Source organism: Microtus pennsylvanicus, chromosome 15 (genome assembly GCF_037038515.1).
Source record: "Microtus pennsylvanicus isolate mMicPen1 chromosome 15, mMicPen1.hap1, whole genome shotgun sequence".
In the NCBI taxonomy this organism is placed as follows: Eukaryota; Metazoa; Chordata; class Mammalia; order Rodentia; family Cricetidae; genus Microtus; species Microtus pennsylvanicus.
This window is the reverse complement of record NC_134593.1, coordinates 3326897-3354436: the sequence shown is the minus strand read 5'-3', so window position 1 is coordinate 3354436 and position 27540 is coordinate 3326897. Positions and strand designations below refer to the sequence as shown.

The following is a 27540-nucleotide window of genomic DNA, read 5'->3' as shown; positions in this document are numbered from 1 at the left end:
AAGGAAGGAAGGAAGGAAGGGCGGGCACAGGTCCTAAAATGAATTTGAAAACTCTGTCCAAACACTTGAAAGAAACTATCTCAACAAAAGTCCATCTTAGCCCAACTCTGGTCTCCACATAATACTCTCCTTCTCAGTGGTTTGGATCACTCTGTTGGATGTACCTCAAAACTGCAGAGTCTTACAGTGAAAACTACCCCAGGACCCCACCCACAGCCCACACAAACTTTCCAGTGGGCTTAACCCACAGAAGCAGTTCCAGAATGAAGACAACGGAGGGCACAGTTGTACTCAGTCCCAAAATAGTGTCAGCCAGACCTAGCCTGGCCAGACTGCATAGCTCATACCCTCTCTGCCCCCTACATTGTGCCCCACAAACCTGGTTCCCAACCAGACTGTACACTGAAGTTATAAAGACAAAGCAAAGTTCACGTGGAAATTTCTAAAGTGTTATTTTAGGAAAACATACACAAAGCAGTAGTCAAAGGTCTACATTCTAACTTAGACTCTAACCCTGGCTAAAGCAGTTTCCACAGAGAGAAAGAAAAAAAACTTAAATACTAAGTCTCCTAAGCTTAATTAAGGCTTTAACATTTCTATTGGAACAACTGAGTAACAAAAGCATTAGTTTATCAAATATGCTGTATCACAGTCCAGATGAAGACCAGTTAGAATCTGATACACATGACAAAGAAATCAGTGTCATAAGCCATAAATTTAGCTTCTTCGTCACTAACAGTGGACAAAATATAAATTATGAAAATCAGACTACTTTCAGTCAAATCATTCAAGACCCTAAGTTTAAAAAAAAAAGATTTTTAAAAAAATAATGAGATAGCCTTAAGAGTTGACTGCTACACTAAAAAGGGATTTAGTGAGGCATTCGCTAACTTCGATAGGCTTGAGTGAGAGATGTAGAAGTCCTGTGCCCAGTTCAAGGCGCATAACAATTTATGTGAACGTGAACAAATCACACTACCTCTAATTTTTAGTGTCGTCAACTGTAAAGTGCAGCAATTACATAGGTATATTTGTTCCTGTCTATAAAGTGAGGTTTAAAACATGTCTTTCCTCTTCAGATGGCATCATTCCCTAGGGAAATGTTTTTAAGGCTTTTAAGACAAAAACTAAATTCCACTCATAAAACATCTTAAAATGTAAAAGCATTGAACGAATAGTGGCACACACCTATCATCTCAGCACTCAGGAGATAAAAGCAAGAGGGTTTCAATTTGAGGCCAGCCTGGGCTATTATTAGAGCAAGTTCTAAGCTAGCCTAGTTTACAAAGTGAGACCCTGTCTCAAAATATCCAAAACAAGACAAAGTTTTAAAGTTCATTTTCCCATTAACACTATAGGACACGGGTTAATATCGCAACAGTGAGGTCTATCATTAAACAAAAGCCCGTGGTAGAAAAGAATTAGAAAGGAGCCTCAGTTAGACTCAAGGTGTGTCTAGTTTCTAATCCTATATTCTTTGATAGCCATTTCAAAGTCACATATTACTATATTTAGCAACAATTATTTTAAGAGTGAGGCAAAAGCAAGAACACAAGACATGAGGTCAGATTTTGATAACTTGGGATCACCAGAAAAGGATCTTAATACCTAGCTCTTGGGTTTACTGTTAGAATGAACAGTAAACAGGAACACGCCTAACACCATGGCTGATAAAAGCTAAAGAAATGCTATAACTGCATTAGCTGCAGGCCTCGCTGGGAACTTTCCAAACTGCCACTTCCCTTCTACATCCACCCTGCCTATGTCTGAACCAAGTTACCAGAAAGAGAAAAGCCAAAGAATTCCTACAGATGTCTCACATCTGCATAATTTTTCAGAAAATTAAAAATAGTGTGCTGTTTCTACAAAGGCATCAAGATCTTCCTGACTTTGCTACTAACAAGTTCTGGGCAAAGCTCTCAACTTTTCTTCAATTTAATTCCTACAACAAAGCGATTTTTTTTTCAAGCCACGTCACTGTAGCTCAAAACTTTAAATGGACCTTGAAGAAGCAGACAAAAATTTCACTATCACTTATCCATCTTTCCAAAATACTTCCAAGGCTGGTGTTAACTTTACATCAGTCTTGAAAAAAACTGGATTCCCACGTTATAGACATATCTTGCTGCTACCTGCTAAACAACAGAAGCTTCATATTTGGACATTTCTCCAGTGAGGAGTGGACAGGAAGAAATGGGCAATTAAAACCACCCAAAGGATGTGTTCGTCATGTGCCAGGCCCTGAGTTCAATTCCCAGAACAACAACAACAACAACAAAAATCACTTAGAAGAGAAGATTGTTTAGAAAGCATTTGTCTAGCACACCTAATGAATCTGTGATGATGGAAGAAAAGCAGGAATGAAGAGTGGGGATTAACTGCTGCTGTACTGCCTATCCTAATCCATCCTGAAAGGCCATTAACTGTAAAAGGTGTAGTGATATGCTGCAATGTTACTTACCAAAAAGCCTGTATAGGGCTCCATATTGCCACACCTAACTTCTTCCCGCATAATGACTCTTTGTTAATCTTACTGCAAAACTGTGCATTTAAGAGAAAGGCAGCAACCGAGCTGCATCCTATGTTACCTGAAGATTAGGTACTAAGTGAGTACCAAAATTACCATCCAAAATGCATTAAATTACCAGGACTTAAGTCCTTTAAAGCTCACAGATTTGAGCTGGGGCCTCCCTTTCTTTTGAAAAACAAAGACCAAGATCTACTTTTTAAAAGGCATTCCAAAACACTGGGTAAATGAGGAAAGTTATCTTTTTTATAAATAGTCAAATTTACATAAACATTCAGTAGAAGCTAAATAAAGTGAGCAAGGCAACTTAGGTATCACCATTTGCCAAAAAAGAAAAAAAAAAGAATAATCAAAATCCTGAACCTGTGATTGGGTGAGCCTGTTTTCACTATATTTCTACATCTCACGAAATTAATTTCTCTTGTGACGCTCCGATAAAAGTAGGTAAACATATGGTACCTTCAAGAACGAGAGTACTAATTCCAGTCATAGGCAAATATTTTAGACACACAATTTCACAACTTGGGAACAATCTACATGAGAAGTGCCAACTTTGCAGATCTGCTCATGGCCAACTATGAAGTTGTATCAGACGGCATGACACACAGGCATGGGCACACACTGTGCATGGCACATTCCCTTGGGGCCAGGATCATCCCTGGGTGGGTCGGTGGGGGCGAGGGGTAGTTACATTTTCATGAGAAATTCATTAAAAACATACAAACAAGCCACAGACCCTGAAATCTGAGCAAGGGTCACCTCAAGCAAGCGGCGACAAATAGGGCAGTGCCTTGTGCCACAGACCCAAAAACTTCGGAGGAAGCCAGAAATGCCCTGATAAAGTGTGAGAACATCCAGCGTGAGGGAGACCGGCGGGAAAGGGTAGCTCCAGACCATCCAAGGAAAGGGGCGATAGTTCTCCAGGGATCAGCAAGCTCACGCCCAGCCCGGGCATAGCTGTAGCGGCCGCGCTCTGCTTACCTGGAGGACGTCATGTCACCTTCCCGTCCTGTAGCACAGCGCCCCGTGCCCGGTGTCCGATGCTCAGCGTCAACCCCGGCAGCAGCAGCAGGTACCACAGCAACTGCTCCCCAGCTCTGGCACTCAGTGACCAAGAGCGCGTCCTCACACACCCCGCGCGCGGGCGGCCCGGGGCGAGCTGGCCCCGCGCGCTGATTGGCCGCGACTGGAGGAGGGCGGACGCCCCGCCCCCGCCAGGCCGCTGCAGCCCCGCCCCCAGCCCTGAGCGTTGCGGCTCGCCGCCCGAGCGGCTCCGGCAGGCTCGCCGCCACGCGGACTAGCTGACCTGCCAGAGGGCTGGCTAGCGGGCACGGTGGCCATCTTGAGTCCTGGTAACCACATCCCCGTTGCCCTCCCGGCTCCACAGGGCAAAGAGGTTGAGTGCCCGCCTCAAAAATGGCCGCGCCGCTGGCAACGGGGTTCATAGTCACATGGGCACGCTCTACCTCGGCGAGCTCAGGTCCCTTTACAGCTCCGGGAAAAGGGACACTGTCAGGGCAAATAGTCTACGTCAAAACCTCAGCTGCAGACGAAAAGAGGCCGCCTAGGAAACCTCAGCTGGAGGAAAACTGAAAGCGTGGCAACAGCTGCAGGACATGCTTAATTCCAAGCTGCTGCACGGGGAGTCGGTTGCAGATGATGATCCCAAATGTTCTTGAACTTCAGAAAGACTTAAGGCGGCTTATCTAATATAAATGTATTCAGGGGTCCCTAAACTGCAGCAGGATCTAGGAGGGAGAGGTCCCGACATCCGGTCCTGTTAGCGTGTACTCAGGTGATCCAGGGTATGCACTTAAGTTTTACACACACCCTGTGAACCAAGCTACCCAATGCTCCATTTGTCACACAGGTCAGATTACCTCGCTTGACTCAATACAGGAGTTGTAAAACAAGCATATAAAGCTACAAGAAAATGGTGTTAAAGTTTACAGTGAGCTATGGTGAGTTAAGAAACCAATAATAAACTAATATAAGCTGCTGGGAAACTGAGTAATAAATGCTTTATGCCCCAAATAGCTTTTGTTTATTCTTTTTTTATTCTCTGTGTAATAATATTTATGTTAGCTGAGAACAACATCCAGCGGCACTCATTTACTGAGCAAATAGTGATCAGTTTCATTGGTTTGAAATATATCAGAAACAAGTTCAACACCATCAGGCATTAAAATGTGGTTGATGGGGGGGGGGGGCCTGAAGGGACAGCTCAGCTGTAAAGTGTTTATCTTGTAAGTAGAAAGAAAGGAGGGGGAGGGAAGGAAGGTGGCTCAGCAGGTAAAGCCTTGCTACCAAGCCTATAACCTGAGTTCAAGTCGTGGGACCCATTTGATGGAGACAAGACTGAATGTCCATCCTCTGGCCTCCAGAACATCTCCACCCCCAAAAAATATTTTTATTTCTTTAATTTTTAAATGGGTGCTTTCTGCCAGGTGGCTGACCCTCCTGCCTTATCTCAAGCAGCATGACTTTCTGCTAGGTTTCTCCGTTCTTCTTAAAGATTTACAGCTTGCCCACCTTAAGGTACTCCTTTTGAACTCTAATAAACCGCCCTTGAGCTTCAAAAAAAGAAAAGAAAAGAAAAAAGCAGGGGGAGGGGAGGTGACAGGATATACTTTGGGAGCTGAAGAAATGTCTCAGGGGAAGAGCATTTGCTGCTCTTCCAGAGGACCCATGTTCAGATCCCAACACCCGTATCTGGTGGCTCACAACCACTCCAGCTCCAGAGAACGTGCACACAAGTGGCGCACACACACACACACACACACACACACACACACACACACACACACACACACACACACACACAAATCATTTTGAAGCTGTGATTGAAGGAACCAAGAAAAAACATAATGTACTTAATTTTAATGTTAAAACTGAAGCAATGTGATTTTTCTTGAGGCTCAGAAAAATATATTTAGATACTGGTTGCTTCAGAAATTTAAACACAAAAATATTATTTCAACAAAATGGCCTTGGATGTGATTATTCTCAGAGTCAACTGAATAAAGGGAAGAAGAAGAAGAGGAGGAGGAGGAGGAGGAGGAAGAAAAAAAACAACAACTATGGAGGCCGAGGAGTATGCACTCGGTTCAGTCTCAACTCCTCTCGTGACTTCTTTTCTGTGTACTTTATCTAATCTTAGGTTAGGAGGTTGGTATCAGAGCAAACAGACACCTAACCCCAAGTGGCTAACTGACTCTAGATAGCAGAACAAAGATGCGGACCCACCTACTAAACTTTTCAACAGATGCTCCAAGACCAGAAATAACAGTAATGCTCTAAGATGCAGTCAGCCTGTTTTTAAGAATACAATAAAATTAAAAAGCACTCTAGAATGTTTTTAGTAAAATATAAATGAGCACATTTCTGGAAAGTCTTTGGCAACATGTATCAGAAATTTCATTTTTTGAAGCAATTATTTATTTAAAAAGTAGGCCAATATGAACATATTTTATACAAATATTTTATATTGTTACAAACTTTAGCATTAACAATACCAAAAATGTATCATGTACTGTAAGCCTGTCTTAAGCTAATATTTCATAAATAGATTATACAGCTATTATAAAATGTTTCCACAGAGCAGAATATGGTCTTAATCACTGAGCCACCTTTCCAGTCCCAAGAAGATGGGAATTTTATTTGTGACCTTGCCAAAAACTTTCTAACCTTCAACAAATCATTTGGCAGTTAATGTTAAGCTTCCCTATCTGAAACACAAAGGAGTTCACTCTGTGTGACAGACAGGTACACTTCAGTTCTCACTGGAGAAAGAACTGTGTTCTTGTGTCCAATACAAATCAAGTCCTTTCTTTCTAGAACCAATCAATATTAGTTTTAGTTAGAGAGATCGTTCAAATAAACACTGGAGTATGTAGCTATCTCAAGAGGCATTATAAGAAATCTATATCTTCTGATTAGCTGCATATTCTTAGGTTGTACTTCACTTAAATGTACCATTTTTAACAATCTTTAAATGGAACCTGACAATTTACTGGAGAATTTGAAGTGTACAATAACACTTGAGTGGCTAAACTTAATTTAGTAAAACTTTTTAACAAAACTTTCTCTCAGGCATACAAGTGTTTAATTTTCAGTGACCTACAAATGTCTAGTGCGCAAGAAAAACTATTTAAAAGTACAGAACACTGCTTCCCAAGCATTCATTAATATTTATCTAGTGTTTCGCATGGCTTTAATCCCAGCACTAAGAAGCAAAGGCATGTGGATCTCTGTGAGTTTGAGAGCAGCCTTGTCTGTGTAGCAAGTTTCAGGACAGGTCTACAGTGAGACCTTGTCTAATACACATATACATTATACACCTATACATTAACACACACAATGTGTGTGTGTCTGTATACATCATCTCCTTTTCCATGCTAGACCTTTGAGATTCAGCAAAGATAAACAAACAATGCTCCTTTTATGGATTTACATTCAATCTAAAGTGTTACAGGTGAATAACCAAGAAACAGACAAGAACCAAATAATCTGTGCTATATGGGAGGCACAGAGGTTCTTGTGCCCACAGATAAGCACTAAGGGAACCAGAAATGTTAACAGACAGAGTTGTTCCTTCAAAGGAAAGTGTGCATCATCTATTATCCATCCAGAAGACTGGGAGTGGATGTGGTTAATAGCCTGGTGACCTTTGCACTATCTGTGTGACCAAGACCACACCAGATCCTCCCCCAGACTCTTATAAATCAACAGATCCATCCCATCTTTATGCAAGATGTACTTTAAGAGTTTCAATGTAATCACGTCGTAAACTTTATTGTAGTACATGGGACTGGGTTATCACCAAAAAAATTTTTGTCAGATTGTCTGTGCTTAAATATGACTAAAATAAACTACTCCAGGTCAGAACCTGGGATGTAGTTGTATTGAGCTGAACTCCTTTCTTGCCTCTCACGGTAGTCATTCCGCTGGCCATGGCAGTATTCAGAGAATCACAACCAAGACATCAATGCAGGGATCTCCTTTGCTTTGGATAGTCAAGGAAGCTCTCTCTCTCTCTCTCTCTCTCTCTCTCTCTCTCTCTCTCTCTCTCTCTCTCTTTCTTTCTCTCTCTCTCTCTCTCTGCCAAGGGAGAACTAAGTTACAAGAGCTAGGAGGGGAAGGCCATTCCACGCCAACCATACCCAAAAGACGAACTCAACCATCACTGTAAATAAACAGAAAAGAACAAAACAAATCGAGGAACACATCATCTAGCCAATACAAGACACAGATCTTTGAGACACAATGAGCCTAGGAACATAACAGGAAGCCACTATCATTTAGTTTTAAACAAAGGAAAAATCTTACTTTGTTAAAAGATTCCCAGACATTAAGTGTGTAGAATGGAGAAGAGAATCGTGAAAGCAAAGAAGAAAATCAGAAGCTTGACACAGCAATCCAGCAGACACATGTAAGTGGTCTGAAGCACACAGATAGGGACGGATGTGAGGCAGCTGGATCCAGGAGGCATTTGTGAGATAGCTAGCAGGTCCTGCTGGAGTTCTACATGTGGAGGATGGAGCTGCAGCTCACAGATAAAGAGACTGGGAGCTCGGAAGAGCAGACTTCTCAGAGTAGAGAGAAATCAAGGAAACACAATTTATTTTCTAGTCTGTCTTGAACCATATGCTTTCTGTTGTTTTAAGATTTATTTTTCTTTTATGAGTATTTTGTGCACTGTATGTAAGTGCACTAATGCATGCAACACGTGTGGAGATCAGAAGAGGGCAAAGGAATCGCTGGAACTGTAGTTTCAGCCCATTGTGAGCCACCATGTAGATGCCAGGAACTAAAGTCCGGTTCTCTACTAGAGCAGCAAGTGCTCTTAACCACTGAGTCTCCTATCCCTCCAGGCTTGTTTTCTACCTATAAAAATAAAATATGTGACTTGACTTGTGTATGCATTCTCACAGTAGCCTAAAGGGATGTAAAACTAAGTTTACATTCGCGAACTTAATTTACACTAGACACAATGCTGTGTATGTTGCAAGTACTCTCCCGTCTGAATTACAACAGCCCTGGCAGGGGAGACTTTAGTATCACATTTTACAGAGGAAAAACTCTGAAGCTCAAAATGATTAAATAATTTGCCTCATGTCATCCTTCATAGACCAGACATCCAGCCATGATAGTCTGCCTTCAGAACTGGGCTAATTACATACACTACAGCAAACATTATCACTGGAATGAACATAAGGTGTTCTGACATGTCTAAGACTTTTATAAATACCCAAGTCTCCCACAATTTTATCCACAAGGCAATAATCCAGTCACACACAGCTTTCTAAATAGCTAGAGCATCTTACAAAATACTTTCAGAGATTGTTTTTCTTGGAACTCTATTTTTAACATTTCAACCACAATTTCATTTGTTAGAATGACTTTTATTTTTAAAATCAAAAGAAAAAAATGTTCATTCCCATCCTCCAAGAATTTCAGAGCAGGCCATCAGAGTATAATACCACTATGAGGAAGCCAAGGCAAAAGGGTATAGGATAAAAAGACTATTAATCTCAGATATTTTGCATTGGTAGGCATATGATATATTGATACAAATTTAAAGTTAATCTTATTACACTGTGTATATGCTTCCATTCTTGTTTGGGGTATTGTGCTTATGAAATGATTTAAAAATGCAATGTATAAGTAAGAAATGAGGTTAGTAGTTAATGTACAATACTCAAACTTGTAGTCACAATAGATATGTTCTCAATGTTACACAGGAACATTTTATCAGATGACAATTTCAAACACTTCAAAGACCTATAGAATATGGCATTTAAAATGTTTAATAACTTAAGGTATTCATGACAATAAGACATATCTGCTCCTGGCATCACCAATTTACTTCATAGAGGGATGATGGGCATTGAAGAAACTCCATAGAAGTTTGCTTTCATTGTGGCAGGGTTAGCCGTTTGTGCAAGAAACTGCTTTTCCCTTGACCGCTTGACAGTATGCTGTATAAACTGGACATGCAGGACCCATGGGAAAGTGACTGCTGAACTCTGTCAAAACAAGGTGGGATGGTCCTTCAGGGTTCCTGCTTCACAGCAGAGTCTGCCAGACTTTCTGCAGGACACAGAGGAAAGTGGCTGACGAACTTTGCCAATACAAGGTGTGTAGTCCGTTAAACTTCCTGTTTCACTGGAAAGTCTGCCAGATATTCTAGGACCGTAAGCTAAAATTGGATGCACCAACATTGCAGAGGATCTCTGGGTGACTTACTGTCTAGGCAAAGGTCTCTGTTTTTAAGTATTAGTACTTCCTTCTGGGGTCTCTGATGGAGTTAAAGACTAAATACTTAGAATTTCAGTTTTTCTTAGTTATGATAAAAAGTAAGGTATAAATCCTTGCAAAAAGATAAATAATGTAATGTTTTCTCTGAATTTGCTGAATACAAACAGGTTGAATATTGTAAATGTAAATCTTACTTGATAACTGTTTTTGTTGTGGTAAAGTTAAAACCTTTCTTTTTTATTTAGATAAAAGAGGGAAATGCTGTAGAATATTATTAAGCTGTGTCACCTTTGTTTATGCTGTGGGACATTTGTTTTAATGATGCAAAGATGTGTTCCATTCTTTTATGCTGTATTTGTTTACTCTGTGAAGCTGTGTTACTTTGCCTGTCTAAAACTCCTGATTGGTGTAATAAAGAGTTGAATGGCAAATAGAAGGCAAGACAAAGGATAGGCAGGCTGGCAGGCAGAGAGAATACATAGGAGAAATCTGGGAAGAAGGAGATGGAACGAGAGAACAAGGAGAGGAGGATGCTAGGGGCCAGCGGCCAAGCTATACAGCAAACCATGGAGAAAGAAGTAAAGAAAGGTATACAGAAATAAAGAAAGATAAAAGCCCAGAGGCAAAAGACAAACTGGTTAAGTTAAAATGAAAGAGAGAGAGAGAGATAAAGAAAAGAAAGGAAGGAAGGAAGGAAGGAAGGAAGGAAGGAAGGAAGGAAGGAAGGAAGGAAGGTCAGAAATGAGTCAAGCTAGGGGTAGGCATTTTACTATTATTAATAACTATTATTAGTAACTTCTATTTCAGATATCTAGTTTGTATAATCAATTTAAATATGGGTAAAATTATTTCTCACTAAAATCGTGTTAGATTCAGAAGTGAGCCGGGCGATGGTGGCGCACGCCTTTAATTCCAGCACTCGGGAGGCAGAGGCAGGTGGATCTCTGTGAGTTCGAGACCAGCCTGGTCTACAAGAGCTAGTTCCAGGACAGGCTCCAAAGCCACAGAGAAACCCTGTCTCAAAAAACCAAAAAAAAAAAAAAACCAGAAGTGACCACAATATTCACAAAGGTTCCATTGTTAAAAATTTTAACCTGAGAGGTAAGTCCTTTGTCTAACTCCCAATGCTTGCCATTTTCCATAGAGGAGTAAACTCAAGTGTGTTCTCTAACACAGAATGCATTTGCAATAGAAAATGTTCTGAAAAAATAGTCATATCTCCCTGGTTAGTTTTGAAATGATGGAACTGACATCTAAGAATTCTTCCTTTAGGGGCTGGAGAGCTAGTTCAGTAGTTAAGAGCACTGGCTAGTCTTCCTGAGGACCCATGTTCAAGTCCCAGCACTGACAAGGAGGTTCACAACTATCTGTAACTCCAGTCCCACAGGATCCAATAATTTCTTCTGGCCTACAAGGTGAACAGGCAAGTACAGACATGCATACAGGCAAAACACCCATACACATTAATAGTAACAATAATAGTAATAACAACAGCATAATTTTTAATAAAAACTCTTCCTTGGAAGAAATGGCTCTTTAATTAAGCACACTTGTAAATTAGGCAATTCTCAAAGGCCTGACACTACAGCTCCAGAGAAGCTGACGCCCTCTTCTGGACTCTGAAGGTACTTGTACTCACATGTGCACAAACCTACACAAACACATAAATTTAAGATAAAAAATATTCCTCAGTGGGGCATTGTTACACTTGTCTGTAATCCCAGCACATGGGTATCAGAGGCAGGACTGTGAGATCAAAGTCAGCTGGACTACGGAGACACATATTGTCTCAAAAGCACAAAGTTGACTAATGAAAAGTTACCCTATAATGGTAGCCCATGTCTGAGATCCTAGCTCTTGGGAGACTGAGGCAGAAAGGTTGCAAGCCTGGGACACATACTGAGACTCTGTTTCAAAAAACAATTAGGAGGGCTGGAGAGATGGCTCAGAGGTTAAGAGCACTGGCTACTCTTCCAGAGGTCCTGAGTTCAAGTCCCAACAACCACATGGTGGTTCACAACCATCTGTAATGAGATCCGGTGCCCTCTTCCTGACTGTAGGCATAAGCAGACAGAATACTGTATACATAATAAATAAATAAAATGTTTTAAAAAATTAGGAAAAAAATAAGCATCTTTTTTTTTCGTTGGAGGGGAGAGGGGGTCTATGTGTAGCCCTGCCTGCTCTGGAACTCACTTTTTAGAAGAGGATAGCCTCGAACTCAGAGATCTGCCTGGGACTCAAGGCATGTGCTACCATGCATATCAAAGGTAATCATCTTTCAAAAATTAAGAGAATTAGAATCTTAGATATTAAGAAAAATGTAGTAATATGGAGCGGCGGCGGGGCTACGTCCCCAAAACCCCCAGCCGCCTGCCCGGCTCGGCTAGCTTATGCCCCGAAATAATTACACAGACACTGTATTCATTTAAACACTGCTTTGACCCATTCCTATCTAGCCTCTTCTAGGCTAATTCTCACATATTAATTTAGCTCATTTCTAATCATCTGTGTAGCGCCCCTAGGTGCGCTTACCGGGAAGATTCTAGCCTAAGTCCATCCTGGGTCGGAGCTTCATAGCGTGCATCTTCCCTGGAGCAGGTAGCATGGCGTCTCTCCTACGTCTGCTCTGGAGAGGAGAGCTGCAGAGTCTGACCTCACTTCCTCTTCCTCCCAGCGTTCTGTTCTGTTTACTCCACCCACCTAAGGGTGGGCCTATCAAATGGGCCTAGCAGTTTCTTTATTGCTTAGCCAAAGAAATCAACAGATTGATATGACACTCCCACATCAGAAAAAAGTCTTGGATACATACTTTAGTCCCATTCTGAACTTCTGACCCACAAACTCTTTAAGTTTAACAAAAGCCCCTAACTTTGGAATTGGAAAGCACAGTCACTATGAATGCATTTACACTGTAGCAACAGATCCTGTGCATACACACAACTAACACAGTTTCACAAAGTCAGAGTGTACTGATACTTTCCACCCTCTCCTTCCCCTCAACCCGTCCTCCACCTCCTTATTAAGGAACATCGGTCTGGCCTCAAATCCAAGCTCTTCTGCCTTAGCCTCCTTAGTACTGAGAATTATAAGAGTTGACCACCAATATGCTTCTGTTTCTCATTTATAAAATACTGGTTATGCAAAAGACTAATTCATAATTTAGTCTGAAAAACACTTTCGTCTGTACTCTTTTCACAGGTGAATTCACAAACTTAGTACAAAACCCTCATAAGACCTTCACATCCAATTCCTAAGTCAAAGCTCTTTTTCTTGTACCAGGCTAACAGCCCACATGAATTACAAAATATATGCAGAGCCCATGTGTTACAATTTATAACCAGAAGCTTCTTACAAACTCACATATCTCAGATTAGAGTGAAAAACCAAGAACCTACAAGGAGGTCATAAAGGAATCAGGAAGAGCTAAGAGAAACCGAAATGTTTCTTTTTTGACCATATCTTAGATTTCTCTTTCCCTTCCATATTCCAAAATCTACTTCCCTCCTATTTCTTTTTCCCTATGCTTATCAAGCATGACAAAAGTGAAATTTTAAAATATTTTAAATGCTATATAAAGAAATTTTGCAATCATAGTCAAGGTTGCAATTTTGCAATCATACTCAGTCATACTCAAGGAGGAGGTTGAAAAGATGGCTCAGCAATCAAGAGCACAGGCCTTCCAAAGGACCCATGTTCAATTCCCAGTACCCTGATGTGGGAGTGATTTCTTAATAATAAAGAAACTGCCTAGACCCATTTGATAGGCCAACCCTTAGGTAGGCGGAGTAAACAGAACGGAATGCTGGGAGAAAGAAGCTGAGTCAGGGAGTCGCCATGGTTCTCCCACTCCAGGCAGATGCAGGTTAAGATCATTCTTGGTAAGCCAGCTCGTGGGCTACACAGATTAATAGAAATGGGTTAGATCAACATGTAAAAGCTAGCCAAGAAGAAACCGAAACTAATGGGTCAGGCAGTGTTAAAAGGAAAACAGTTTCCGTGTAATTATTTCTGGTAAAGCTAGCTGGATGGCGGGACACAGCCCGCCGCTTCGTATTTCAACAGAGTGGTACCCAACGTGCTAATGAACTCCACGTAAAACCTGAGAGGGCTTAAAAAGGAGAGAGAGAGAATTTAAGACAGCTTTTTGCTGTTTGTGGGTTGCGTGCCGCAAAGAAATTGTCCTGACTCAGCAGCAGGAAAAAACTGGCTGTTTTAAAATGCCGGCTTTCTGGGCTGTGCCACCATTGCGATCTCTGTCTGGCTCCTGTGGGAGACAGAGCTTTTAAATGGAACATTTGGAGTAAAGCTCTACGGCTTGCTTGATGGCAATGTGGACTGCTGTGTGCCTGGAACTGTGTGTGGCTCAGGGGCACCAAATGGCTCTGAGGCAGGAGCGGCTTGGCTCAGCTCTGCCATGCTGAACTGTGCTGGTCTCAGGCAGGAACTAAATTACCATAAAAACAGCGCAGTTAAGGTTTTCAACTGGGCAGGACACAGGCGGTACCGTATTACCTGTACATGGCGCAACTTAAGTTTTTAAGAACTGCTTAACATTTGAAGAAATGCTCCTGGATAGTAAAAAAATGTTACAGATTCACAATAAAACAGATTCAGACATAAAAGACCACACTGTTGGATGAATGTACATAAGCTTGAGAGAGAGAAGAAAAAAAAATAGAGAATAAAGTTAATGGTTTAAAAAAAAAAAGGTAAAGTCTTTAAAGAGACAGAGTACAGATAGTTAAGAGATTAAAAGAAATAAAGAAAAATAAGCCACGTAAAAATGGAAAATTCACAGAGAGTCTGGATTATGTACATTGTGTTTTCTTTAAAATTTTTCACTGTGAAGGAGCTAAGTACAGAGAGACATTTCATTCTATGGGCTGCCAAGTGGAACCAGAACGGATATCATGAGGGTATGACTTCAGAATTTGGGTCTAAGGATATGATGCTTTGGAGAGGGTCTTCTTTTGTTTTCACAGAGGACCACACCCTGTGGATTGCATCTATCCCGATATGGTATGATAGACCACAACCTCCCGAAAAGTTCCTGTGAACACCCTCAAAAAATTACTTCACTCAACTGCCAACTGAGATAAACCTGGCACACAGGTTACACCCTAAATGATCTGATTAACAGCGCCCCCATTCAGCAGGAAGCAGTTTGGAGAGAAAAAAACTGCGCCCATGTTCCCAAAATATTGTTTATAAATGTTCTTTTACATTTAAAGGGGTAAATGATATAGGTATGAGTAATTTGCACTGGTGTGGATTTTAAGGTCAATTTTGTTATATGTATATGTATTTCTGATCTTGATTAAGGTATTGTGATTGTGTAGTTCATTTAAAAATGTAATGTATAATTAAGAAATATAGGTTAATGGATAATCATCAATAATAGTCAAGATTGTAGTCATGTTAGTTAGATTTTCTAGATATATAGAGAAACATTTCAATTAAATAGACATTCTTCATATCTTCCAAAGACTACAGAATATGGCATTTAATATTTTAATAACTTAGGACTTTTCATGACAATGAGACATATCTGCTCCTGGCGGCACCAATCTACTTCAAGAGGAAGATGGGCATCGAAGAGGATCCTTATGGAGTTGGATAGCCATTTGGGCAAGAAACTGCTCTTGCCTGGACTGTTGCATAAAATGGACACAGAGAACCCGCAGAGAAAGGACTGCTGAACTTGCCTAAAGGTGAGATGGTCTTTTGGGGTTCATGACTCATGAAAGAGTCTGCGAGACATTCTGCAGGACACAGCAGATAGTGACTGAACTGTCTTTGAAATTTCCTGCTTCATGGAAATGTCTGCTGGATACTATGGGCCTGAAGGCTGAAGATGGATGCCCCAACCATACAAAAGAACTTTGGGAGACTGTCCAGGCAGCGAGATGTCTATGTCATTTCTAGAGTTTTCTTATTTCTTGTTTACTTAGGTAGTATTATATCCTTCTGGAGTCTTTGATGGAGTTGAAGAATGAATAGATAGTTATAGTTTTCCTTAGTTATGATAAAAGATAAAATAGATATAAATATTGTAACTGTAATTCTTGCTTGATAACTGTTTTGCTATATGTAATTTTACTATGTTAAAGTTAAAGCCTTTCTTTTTTGTTTAAACAGAAAAAGGGGAAATGATGTGGGAGTGATTTCTTAATAATAAAGAAACTGCCTAGACCCATTTGATAGGCCAACCCTTAGGTAAGCGGAGTAAACAGAACGGAATGCTGGGAGAAAGAAGCTGAGTCAGGGAGTCGCCATGGTTCTCCCACTCCAGGCAGATGCAGGTTAAGATCATTCTTGGTAAGCCAGCTCGTGGGCTACACAGATTAATAGAAATGGGTTAGATCAACATGTAAAAGCTAGCCAAGAAGAAACCGAAACTAATGGGTCAGGCAGTGTTAAAAGGAAAACAGTTTCCGTGTAATTATTTCTGGTAAAGCTAGCTGGATGGCGGGACACAGCCCGCCGCTTCGTATTTCAACAGCTTCGTATTTCAACATTACCCACGCTGTGACTTACAACAATCTTTAACTCCAGTTCCTGAGCACTCAATGCCTTCTTCTGACATCTGTGGGCACCAATACCCACAAGGGGTATGCAGACATACATACAGGCAAAACACTAATATACATGATTGTTTTTAAACGAGCTACCTAGAAATTTCAACGTTTCTTTTTAAAGGTTACTTTTTATTTATTTTCTTGTTGGTTTTGTTTTGTGATATTTTGAAACTGTGTCTTGCTGTGTAGCCTTAACTGGCTCGGTCTCACCACATTGGTCTCAACTCATAGAAATGTAATTGCCTCTACCTCCTGATTGCTAGTTCATAAAAGTATGAACTATTACTTCTGGCACCATTTGTTTGTTTTTTTTTTCATTTTTTGGCATTTATGTACTATGTTCATGGTCTCACACATGCCATGACATGTCTGTGGAGATCAGAGGACAATGTTTCGAGTTGGTGCTCTCTATCCAACATGTGGGTCCTAGAGAAGGAACTCAGGTCATCAGGCTTAGTGGCAAGCATTGTGACCTGCTTAGCCATGTCACATTGTTTTTAAAGATAGGTCTTGCTGCGTAGCCCAGGCTGATTTCAAAACTGCAATCCTCCTTCCTCGGCTTGCTAAGTGCTGGGGATTCACCTAAACACAAGCTACCAGAAGGCTTTTGTTTGTTTATTTATACAATTCCATGGCCTGAGGCTATTTGTGTGATATTTCTACAGCAAAAAATTTTTATCTCTGGTTGTTTTGTTTTGGTTTGGTTTTTCGAGACAGGATTTCTCAAATGTCTTTACTATCCTGGAACTTGCTCTTGTAGACCAGGCTAGCCTTGAACTCAGAGATCTGCCTGCCTTGGCCTCCTGAGTGGTGGGATTAAAGGCGTGAGCACCACTGCCTGGCTTCAACTCTGGTTTTTTTTTTTTTGTTTTGGTTTTTTTTTTTGGATTTTCGAGACTGGGTTTCTCTGTGGGTTTGGAGCCTGTCCTGGAACTAGCTCTTGTAGACTAGGCTGGTCTTGAACTCCCAGAGATCCGCCTGCCTCTGCCTCCTGAGTGCTGGGATTAAAGGTGTGCGCCACCACCGCCCAGCGCATCTCTGCTTTTTTGATAGAATTTTAAATTATTAACAGTAGTAACAGATTAGCAGTTTCTTAGAAGATTACTAGTAATTGTTCCCTGCTAAAGCAAAAGTCTAATAATTTAATTCTATACATTACTGATTGTTGTTTCGATCTCAAAATTGTAGATAATTGATAAAAAACATTATAAGTCACATTACAGTTTAAATCCTAGTCCCGAAACTTAATGTACGATTATAGGCAGAATATTTAAACTCTCTGAACCCAAGTTTCTGCATTTTTATCCTGTATTTTAGAGATTTGGGGTTTTATTTTTATGTATGTGTATGTATGCACACATGCCCACATATATTTATACCATGTATTTACAGGTGCCCATGGAGGCTAGAAGAAGCATCTGATACAGGTGCTGGCAACTAAACTAGGGTCCTCTGAAAGAGCAGTAGACAATGCTAACTACCGAGCCACCTCTGCAGCCTCCATCCTACATTATCTTCATAACTAAAAGATAACAGTCGAACTGTGAGAGCCGAGGACAAGTATGGTATCTCTTCCCTAGTAACCATGAGCAAAATTGGTTTTTATTGCTGGAAAATTCAAGTTCAATGAGTGAAGCCATTGGTGGAACAACCATTAAGTACATCCCACAGAGAGTATTTACTCTTAGTTGAAAACACTACACACATGGAGCTCACCAGATAAAGGCATGGTAAGAAGAGTTTGACCCCCAGGACTCAGAAGGTAGGAGAATCGACAAACATGAAATGTGGCGCAGAGGGTATACATATTTAAATAAATGTAAAAAAAAAGATTAAGCCAAATTATTTAAATTTCATGCCTTAAAAAAACAAACTGAAGGCCAGTGATAGTGGCACAGATCTTTAAATCCCAGCAGAAACAGGATCTCTGTGAGTTCAAAGCCAGCCTGGTCTACAAAGTTAATTCCAGTACAGCCAGGACTACACAGAGACACCTTGTCTCAAAAAACAAAAGATAAAAAAAAAACAACAACAGAAAAAAACAAGAAAGAAAACTAGAAAGTCGAAAGTTGAAAATTGATCACTGAACACACTGCCATAAGCTTATTTAAGTAGAGTGTGCGTCTACTGTACACAGAATTCACTTTAAGGGCTTTTCAAGAAGCAAGAGCCAAAGGCCCTGAGTGTGAGCTGAGAGCCCACTATGGAGGAACTCTTGACCTTTGGATCTATTGCCTCAGCTAAGGACAGCTTAGGTGATGATGTCAGAAAGATCAATAAAAAATTTAAGCGGGTGGGGGTCACAGGTGAGGTCAGAGCGGGGAGGGGAGGAAGGGATGGTAGCAAAGTAAAATGTATAGCGCAATAAAACAATAAAAAAGAAAGAAGAAAATGTAAGCAGAAAGTAATTACTATTTTCTTTAAATATGTTGATTTCATCTTAAAGAAAATAAAAAAACAACTCTTCATTTGTTTTAGAATATATTAGAATGGGAAGTTAAAAGATGTGGGATCAAATCTCACATTTGATTTTTAATATTAAGGGAGTAAGCTGGCTGTGTTTCCTTAGAGAAACTAATTAACCTCTCCGGGCTTCAATCCTCACAGCAGTGCAACACAAATATTGACTCTGTCTTTGGAAGACCCTCTCCGAGCATTACATCTGGAGTCTAAACCACGTCTGATGAGTCCCAGAGAAAACCTATATGTAACTCTGAATCACCATTTCCAAGCTTCTTCTGGCTCATCCTGAGGTCTGCGAGCCAAGATTTACAGGAAATAACAGCTCTAGGAGGGAATACTTTCCACCCACAGTAGGAATTTACCCTCTGCCAATACTCTATCCTTCTCCCACTCTCATTCCCTCCGGCCTTCCAAGCAGTCCTTGGTGAGTAAGGCTAAGAATTAATCGAATTTAAAGAAGCAAAACCATGCCTAAAGGAGGCAAGAAACTTCCCAGCACCTAGAAGGCAGCTCTCTGTGAATTCGAGGCCAGACTGGTGTATAAGATGAGTTACTGACAAACCAGGACTACACAGCAAGACTCTTGTCAAGTTGAAAAAAATTTTTTTTAAAAAGACAAGATTATGGGCAACAAGGAAACTGTTAAAGACTTGATATTTACAGGATACCAGCAAGTCTTCAGAACGCAGGCACACTTCACACAGAACTACGATCAGAGGGCTCAGGTGTGTGCTTGTGAGTTCTCACCAGCAGAAAAGCACTCTTGTCACTTAGTACAAAGGAGGAACACTGCACTGGCAGGGAAAGGAATGTTGAAGCACAGATCCATTTTCTGAACCAAAATGTCTGTCTGTAAGCATAGAAATGTATTTCTCTACAAAGTGTCTTTAGGCTAGGTGTGGCGATATAGCCCGGAAATCCAGCACTTGGGAGGCTGAGGAAGGAGTAACCCTGCGAATTCAAAGCCAAACTGGACCACATTGGGAGTTCAAGACTACCCGGGGCTACATGGGAAGACCCTGCCTCAAAAAAGCAAAAACAGCGCAGATTTCAATCCCAGGACCCACACAACAGGAGAGAACTGTTTCCAGTTATCCTCTGACCTCCACACTTGTGCTATGGCATACAAGCATCCTTATACACACACACAATAAATTAACAAATGAATAAACAAGGTAAATGTAAAAATTGATTAAAAAGAGAAAGAAGGCCAGGCATAGTGGCATATGCCTTTGATCCTATCATAATCCACAGAGGAAGGCAGATCTCTGAGAGTTCCAGACCAGCTTGGTCTACAAGGTGAATCCCAGGCCACCTGCAGCATGACCCACTGGTTGTGCAGTATACTGCATTACACAGCACACTGGGAACCTAACACTGTGTCACTGACAGTCAATACCTACACAGAGAAACCCTGACAAACAAAACAAACAAACAGAAAAAGAATATCCTTAGGATATTTAAACATAGGGATGAACTCATCCAAAGGCCAGCTTATCATACAGAAAACCTATACCCCCATCCACCCATTAAAATAGACACATCTTTTTCTTTGCATTATTTAAAATACTATTTTATTCTAAACATTTAGTACTTACTGAACTTTATAATAATATTGTGCTTTATTATAACAGTTCAAATCTAAACAGTCCAATTGTATACATTTAGACAATGGTTAAATAAAACAGACAAGTCCAAATGGAATTTGTTAATGTATGGCTTATTAGTTTTGGAGTGTGTGTGTGTTGGGGGGGGGGAGGTTGAGACAGGGTTTTGGGACAGCCCTGGCTGTCCTAGAACTTGCTCTATAGATCAGCCTGGCCTCGAACTTACAGAGATCCGTCTGCTTCTGCCTCCCAAGTGCTAGAATTAAAGGTATTCACCACCATGCCCAGCATTAATACATGTTTTAATGTGCCTTCATGTTATCTCACATTAAAAATACACTAGCCAGTTCATTGCAAGTGTGTGAGAACAAAGACATCTGCATTGCCTTTATTACAGAGCAGCTTAAACTCCAACCATACTAAGAACTAACTTGATACGATCTCAGCAGTGGTGAGGACATGCAATTTTGAAAACTGTTTTAGAAAGGACTTAAGACTTCTTCAGTCATGGCTGTAAGCCAAAAATATGTTCAAATCTCTAATGTGGTTAACTTCAAAGACAACACAGGAGGCCTGTTTATTTGTGAAAGATAATTTTCTTGTATTCCAATTAGATGGTTGTTTAGACCAGTTCTGGGTCTCAGGGAATGACATATTTATTTTGATTGATATAGTGTGTGTGTGTGTGTGTGTGTGTGTGTGTGTGTGTGTGTATAAAATAAAGCTTAAAGAAATTTCAGAAAACCTTAGAAATCTGCACTAATTACTTTACAATACTGTTTGCAAGTGACCCTTTCTGTGAGTGAGTAGACGCAAACATTTTTTTAATTAAAATATAAATAAAAACACCTTTAAAAGGACACTTGGCATGACCCACTGGTTGCACAGTACGCTGCATTATACAGCACCCTGGGAACCTAGAACTGTGTCACCGACCTTCGCTGCTTTGGGGCTATCATTACACTGCAAGCATAACACATACCAAGGACCTGCTAACACAGGGGAAAAGATTCACCATTTAGACAGATAATTAAGATATTCTATGTAAAGTCAGAAAATCGACTCCTCTCCAATACAATTCTAGTGTATTAAAAAAGAAAACACTAGCCATAGGCCATTAATAGTGTTACTGTCTATATAGGAAAAGTCGGTATGTCTGGAGTGAATTTTCCCTGTGGACAAATGCAAGAAAGAACCACCAGAATCAAAAGCTCACTAGTCTCAAAACAAACCAGGAATTCAATCTAAGAAATTAATTTATCTATATCATCTTCTAGTGTCAGATTGATTTTGTACACCAGTTCATTCAGTGTAACCAAAAAGGAAAAAGGTCATAAAACCATGAAGTATTTTAAGGTTCTATCCATCAAATAAGTTAAGAATTTGAAGCTAGGGGAGGTAGGAGGAGAAGCTGAGGGAACAGGATAGTGGAGATGGAGCAAGGACAGAGATGAGAGCAAGGAAGGTGATATCTTGACTGAGGGAGCCATTATAGGGTTAGTAGAAACCTGACTCTATTCCCAGGACTCGACAAGGATGATCCCAACTAAGACCCTAAGCAATAGAGAAAAGGGTATCCGAACTGGCCTTGTCCTGTAGTCAGACTGATGAATATCTTAAATATCACCATAGAACCTTCATCCAGCAACTGATGGAGAGACCTGTAGCAGAGCACTGGACTGAGCTCCCAAAGTCCAGTTGAAGAGTGGGAGGAATGAGAATAAGAACAAAGAGGTCAAGACCAAGCCACTGAGACAGTCTACCTGAGCTAATGGGAGCTCATCAACTCCAGCCAGACAGGAAGCAACAAGCATAGGACCAAACTAGTCCCTGTAAATGTGGTCTGCATGGCTGGGGCAGACTGAGGGGCCACTGGCAGTGGCACCAGGATTTATCCCTACTACTTGTACTGGCTTTTTGGGAACCTGTTCTCTTTGTATGAATACCTTGCTCAGCCTAGATATAGTAGGGAGGGCCTGGGACCTTCCCCACAGCAATGTGTCTTACCCTCTCTGAGGAGTGGATGAGGTGAGAGAGGTCAGTGGAGGGAATGGGAGAAGGGGAGGGAGTGGGAACTTGGATTGGTATGTATAATGAAAAAAAAAAGATTGTTTTCTTTTTAAAAAAATAAAAAGAAATAAGGAAAGATATTTTTAAAAAAGGGAATTTGAAACTAATACAAAAATTCATTCTATACTTATCGAATGCAAAAAAAAAAACCCTAAATGATGACTTTGTTTGTCTGTTTGTTTATAGGTTCTCACTGGTTCACCATGAGTTCAGTACCTGGAACCAACATAATATAAAGAACCAATTCCTAAGAGTTGTCCTCTGACTTCACACACACACACACACACACACACACACACACACACACACACACGGGAGTGAGTGGACAGGGAGAAAGTTTTTTAAAAAATTAAGAACTCATTCAACATAAACCACATGCTGTTAAACTGCATGAAAGGAGCATTTAGTGGGACTAAGGGCTTCTCATCTGGTTTGCTGACTTCAAGCAGCAATTGGGGAAATAAAAGACAGATACAGCACACAGCAATAAAGCACAGCACCAAGTGCAGGCATTCGAGGGGCCCCGTGTAAGCTGGGTAGTGAAGTTTTATGTACAGACAACTTGACCGTGAAGAATGAAGATTTTTGGATTAACTGATTTGCAGGGTGGTCTTAATATTTTATTTATGTGCCACACTACATCAATTTTTCTCTTCTAGGCAGATGACACCATGTCACTCTACACTCTACAAGGTCCTGGCAGCAGTGACTGCTTCCCCACATATATGAACACCGCCTGCACTCACTCAGTCTCTACAAACACTAGCACCACTTCCTTCCGTACCATCCCAGATGGGTATGGGAGTAAGAATATACCCAAGGCTGGCCAAATATTTACAAGTGTTATAACCTCTTAATGAAAAGTTGCCTTTATTAGTATGGCAACATCTTATCTCTTCATCTCTCTAACTAGCTTTGGCTTAAAGCTTACTTTATCCCATATAAGGGCAGCTATGTCTACTTATATACAGATTCCATTTGCCTGGCAATATTTTTCCATCTTTTGATATTTAGTTTTTTGCTATCTTTGCTGGCTAAATACATTTCTTGAAGACAACATATACTTGGTTCTTACTATTTAATCCAGTCCATTAGTCTATACCTTTTTAATGGTAGGTTGAGGTCATTTATATTGAAAGTTATTATAGAAATGATTTTGTTATTTCCTATGAATGTGTTTAATGATGTTCTGTTTTGCTAATTATTGGTATTTCTTTTCTTTCCTCCCACACTACTTTGGAGGTTGTCAGGTCTAGTTTGATTATCTGTTCCTTTCACAGAGTGTACACTTCCGTGTACTCAGGAGGAGGAAGCCATCTTGCCATCCCACTAATAAATTTTAAAGAGGTCATCTTTGACTATACAGTAAGTTCAAGGCTAGCCTAGGCTACAGGAAACAAGAGAATAGCAACTGACTTATAAAAAATTATTGATCCTTTACAAATTCAAACTCCACAGTTGACTATTTAAATGTTTAATAAAGACCCACCCTTGCTTTCTTAAATCCTGGAAGCTAGATATATTTTAAAATTTAGAATGTTACAGACTGCAGGAAGGCTAACCCAATGGAACACTAAAGTAGTTTATAAACTGCCCCAGAGGAAACTCATGCAATTTGCCACTTTACGGACACTCTTGACAGGTGCTAAACAAAACAAACACATTTGCCTCAGACAGTTCTACAGAGTTTCATAGTAGTTTGTTTCACTGCTAAATTGATTCGTTTCTATTTCTATTAAAATTGGCTATTTTAATGTCAACTTGACACGAACTGGATTCATTAGAGAAGGATGCCTCAATTAAGATAATACCTCCATAAAATCGGTCTGTAGACAAGCCTGTAGGGCATTTCCTTAGTGATTGATATGGGAGGGCGCAGCCCAAGGTAGGTGGTGTCGTCTGTGGGCTGGTGGTCCTGGGTTCTTTAAGAAAGTAGGCTGAGCAAGCCATGGAGAGTAAGCCAGAAACAGCACCCTCAATGGGCTCTGCATCAGCCTCTGCCTCCAGGTTCCTGCCGAGCTGGAATTCCTGTCCTGACTTCCCTCAGTGATGACAGTGCTGAGGAGGTATAAACCAGACAAACCCTTTGCTTCCCATGTTTCATTACAGCAGCAGTAACCTCAACAAAGACACCCAGCCTTAATTTATTTTTACCAGTTTTCAGAGCTTTGGTACTTCAGAAATATGGATCAAAAGATTACAGCCTACATTTAAGTCATAATAATTATCTTATGATGTTTCAGATATATTTGGTGTCCCAAGAAATCCATATTGTAATGGTGATATTTTGCCATTCAGCACCTAGTCAGTGAACATAAAATCCTCCAGCTTAAATTCAAGAGTCCTAATAAACATGTTTGATGGCTGATCTTGGATGTCAACTTGACGACATCTGGAATCAACGAAAACCCAAACAGCTGGGCCGCCTGTGAAGGATTTTCTTGACTGGATCATTTGAGGTGGGAAGAGCTACCAGAATTCTGACCATACAATCTATATAAAAGGACATGGGAGAAGGAAACCTTTGCCAAGCTGTCTTGTTTCAGAGGCAATCCTTCAGGGTGTTAAAATAGACTTTTTCAGGATTTTGATGGGCATTGAAGGCTGATAGCTCTCTCGGATTTCCTGGGACTGCCGAGACATCCTCTGGCCTTGTAGACTGAACAACTACCTAACTCTTGGCCTGAAGATCTATTATTGCACTGCTTGGACCACAGCCTGTAAGCCACTTAAATAAATCCCTTTTATATTTTTTTCATTCTTTTATCTCTGTTCCTTTATTGAACCCTGACTAATAACTCATATTCAAAGTAAAAAAAAATTAGAAAAAAAAATTAATTAAAATACACACACATACACATACACAAATCCACCACAATCCAACAACCCCACAATCCTCTACTTAGATGTAACTATTATCATCATTAATTTTAAAGAGATGATGGTCATTGTGTTGCCCAGGCTAGCCTCCAGTTCCTGTGTTCAGCGATCCTTATGTCTAAGCTTTTCAAGCAGGTGGGACTACATCGCCACACTACATAATATCATAATTATTTCAATTTTTAACCAAAACTTATAGTCAATTTTTCACTTTTTTCACTTTTTATCCAGGTTAAAATAATTAGAATTAAACATGTCTATTGATGTGGGAGTGTCATACATCAATCTGTTGATTTCATTGGTTAAGCAATAAAGAAACTACTTGGCCCTCATAGGTTAAAACATAGGTGGGAGGAGTAAACAGAACGGAAGGCTGGGAGAAAGAAGCTGAGTCAAGGAGTCGCCATGATTCTCCCACTCCAGGCAGACGCAGGTTAAGATCATTCCTGGTAAGCCAGCTCGTGGGCTACAGCAGATTAAAAGAAATAGGCTAGTCCAGGTGTGAGAGCAAGCCTAGAAGAGGCTAGATAGAAATGGGCCAAGCGGTGTTTAAAAGAATACAGTTTCGGTGTAATTATTTCGGGTAAAGCTAGCCATGGGGGCGGCCGGGTGCCGGGGACACAGCCCCGCCGCTCCTAACACAACAGTCTATATTCTTAGGAAATTTTTTGTTTGTAGATTTGGGGTTTAGTTTTGTTTTTGCTCTCACCAATTTGAATATTCTCTTAACCAGAGACAGTGTTTCTCTATGCAGAAGAGTCCTGAATGTCCTGGAGGCTTTTCTGAAAAGTCTAATACACTTATCCCTACCAATATGGTTTCCCACCATTCATATCTTTTTTCCAAAATGTGAAATCTCATTTGATGTAGGTGGATCTTCTATGTGTTGCTTTCATTGGTTAATTAATAAAGAAACTGCTTGGCCTGATAGGTCAGAACATAGGTAGGTAGAGTAGACAGAACAGAATGCTGGGAAGAAGGGAAGTGAGTCAGACGCCATGATTCTTCGACCCAAGACAGATGTAGGCTAGAATCTTTCCCTGGTAAGCCACCACCTCGTGGTGCTACACAGATTATTAGAAATGGGTAAATCAAGATATGAGAATTAGCCAATAAGAGGCTAGAACTAATGGGCCAGGCAGTGTTTAAAAGAATACAGTTTCTGTGTAATTATTTTGGGTAAAGCTAGCCGGGAGCCAGGCCACAGCCCACACAGCTCCTTCTACACTCATTTTTATTTTACTTTATTGTTTTGGTTTTTCAAGTCAGGGTTTCTCTCTGTAGCTTTGGAGCCTGTCCTATAACTCGCTCTGTAGGCCAGACTGCCCTCAAACTCACAGAGATCCACCTGCCTCTGCCCCCAAGTGCTGGAATAAAGGCATGAGCACTACCCAGCAATTTCTCTTTATTTCTTAATCTGTTTCTTTTATCTTGTTTGAGACAGTATCTCATTTAGCCCATAATAATCTATATAGTTAAGATGAGCTTAAACTCTCTTTTGTTTGGTAATTCATTGTTTTGTGGGGGTTTTTTTTGTTTGTTTTTGGGGGTTTTTTTGGTTTGTTTTTGGGTTTTTTGTTTTTGTTTTTTGTTTTTGTTTTTGTTTTTGTTTTGAGACAGGGTTTCTCTGTAGTTTTTGGTGCCTGTCCTGGAACTAGCTCTTGTAGACCAGGCTGGCCTCAAACTCACAAAGATCCTCCTGCCTCTGCCTCCCGAGTGCTGGGATTAAAGGCGTGCGCCACCACCGCCCGGCTTGTTTTTTGAGACAGGGTTTCACTAAGTACCCTTAGCTGGCTTGGAGCTCACTATTTAGACAAGGCTGGCCCCAAACTTATTGAGATCCATCTGCTTTGTTTGGTTCTGCCCCTGCTGAGAATAAGGTCTGCACCATCACACCCAGGGACCTTAAAACCTTGATAGTCAAGGGCTGGAGAGATGGCACTTAGATTAAGAACCATCAATTCAATTCCCAGCAACCACACAGTGGTTCATAACCACCTGTAGTGAGATCAGATGCCCTCTTCTAGTGTGCAGGTGGACATGTAGAGCACTCATATATAGAAAATAAATCTTTAAAAAGAATCCTGGTACTCTTACTTCACTCCCAAGTCTGTCGCACACTTCTCTTTCTCAAGCTGGAAAATAAACAGGG

At 40.6% G+C, this 27540-nt stretch overlaps 1 protein-coding gene across 2 annotated transcripts in view; it reads right to left on the bottom strand.

Annotated features, from left to right (window-relative positions):
• Adk (adenosine kinase) overlaps positions 1–27540 on the bottom strand; it is a 407022-nt gene that overhangs the window by 371328 nt on the left and 8154 nt on the right. The window contains exon 1 of one of the 2 annotated variants that reach the window (XM_075949365.1): positions 3509–3987. The exons of the other annotated variant lie outside the window; for it this stretch is intronic. Within the exon in view, the coding sequence (XP_075805480.1) occupies positions 3509–3972 (464 nt within the window). The 5' untranslated portion in view covers positions 3973–3987. Of the gene's footprint in view, positions 1–3508; positions 3988–27540 lie in introns of those variants that run through there. 2 annotated transcript variants of the gene reach the window in all.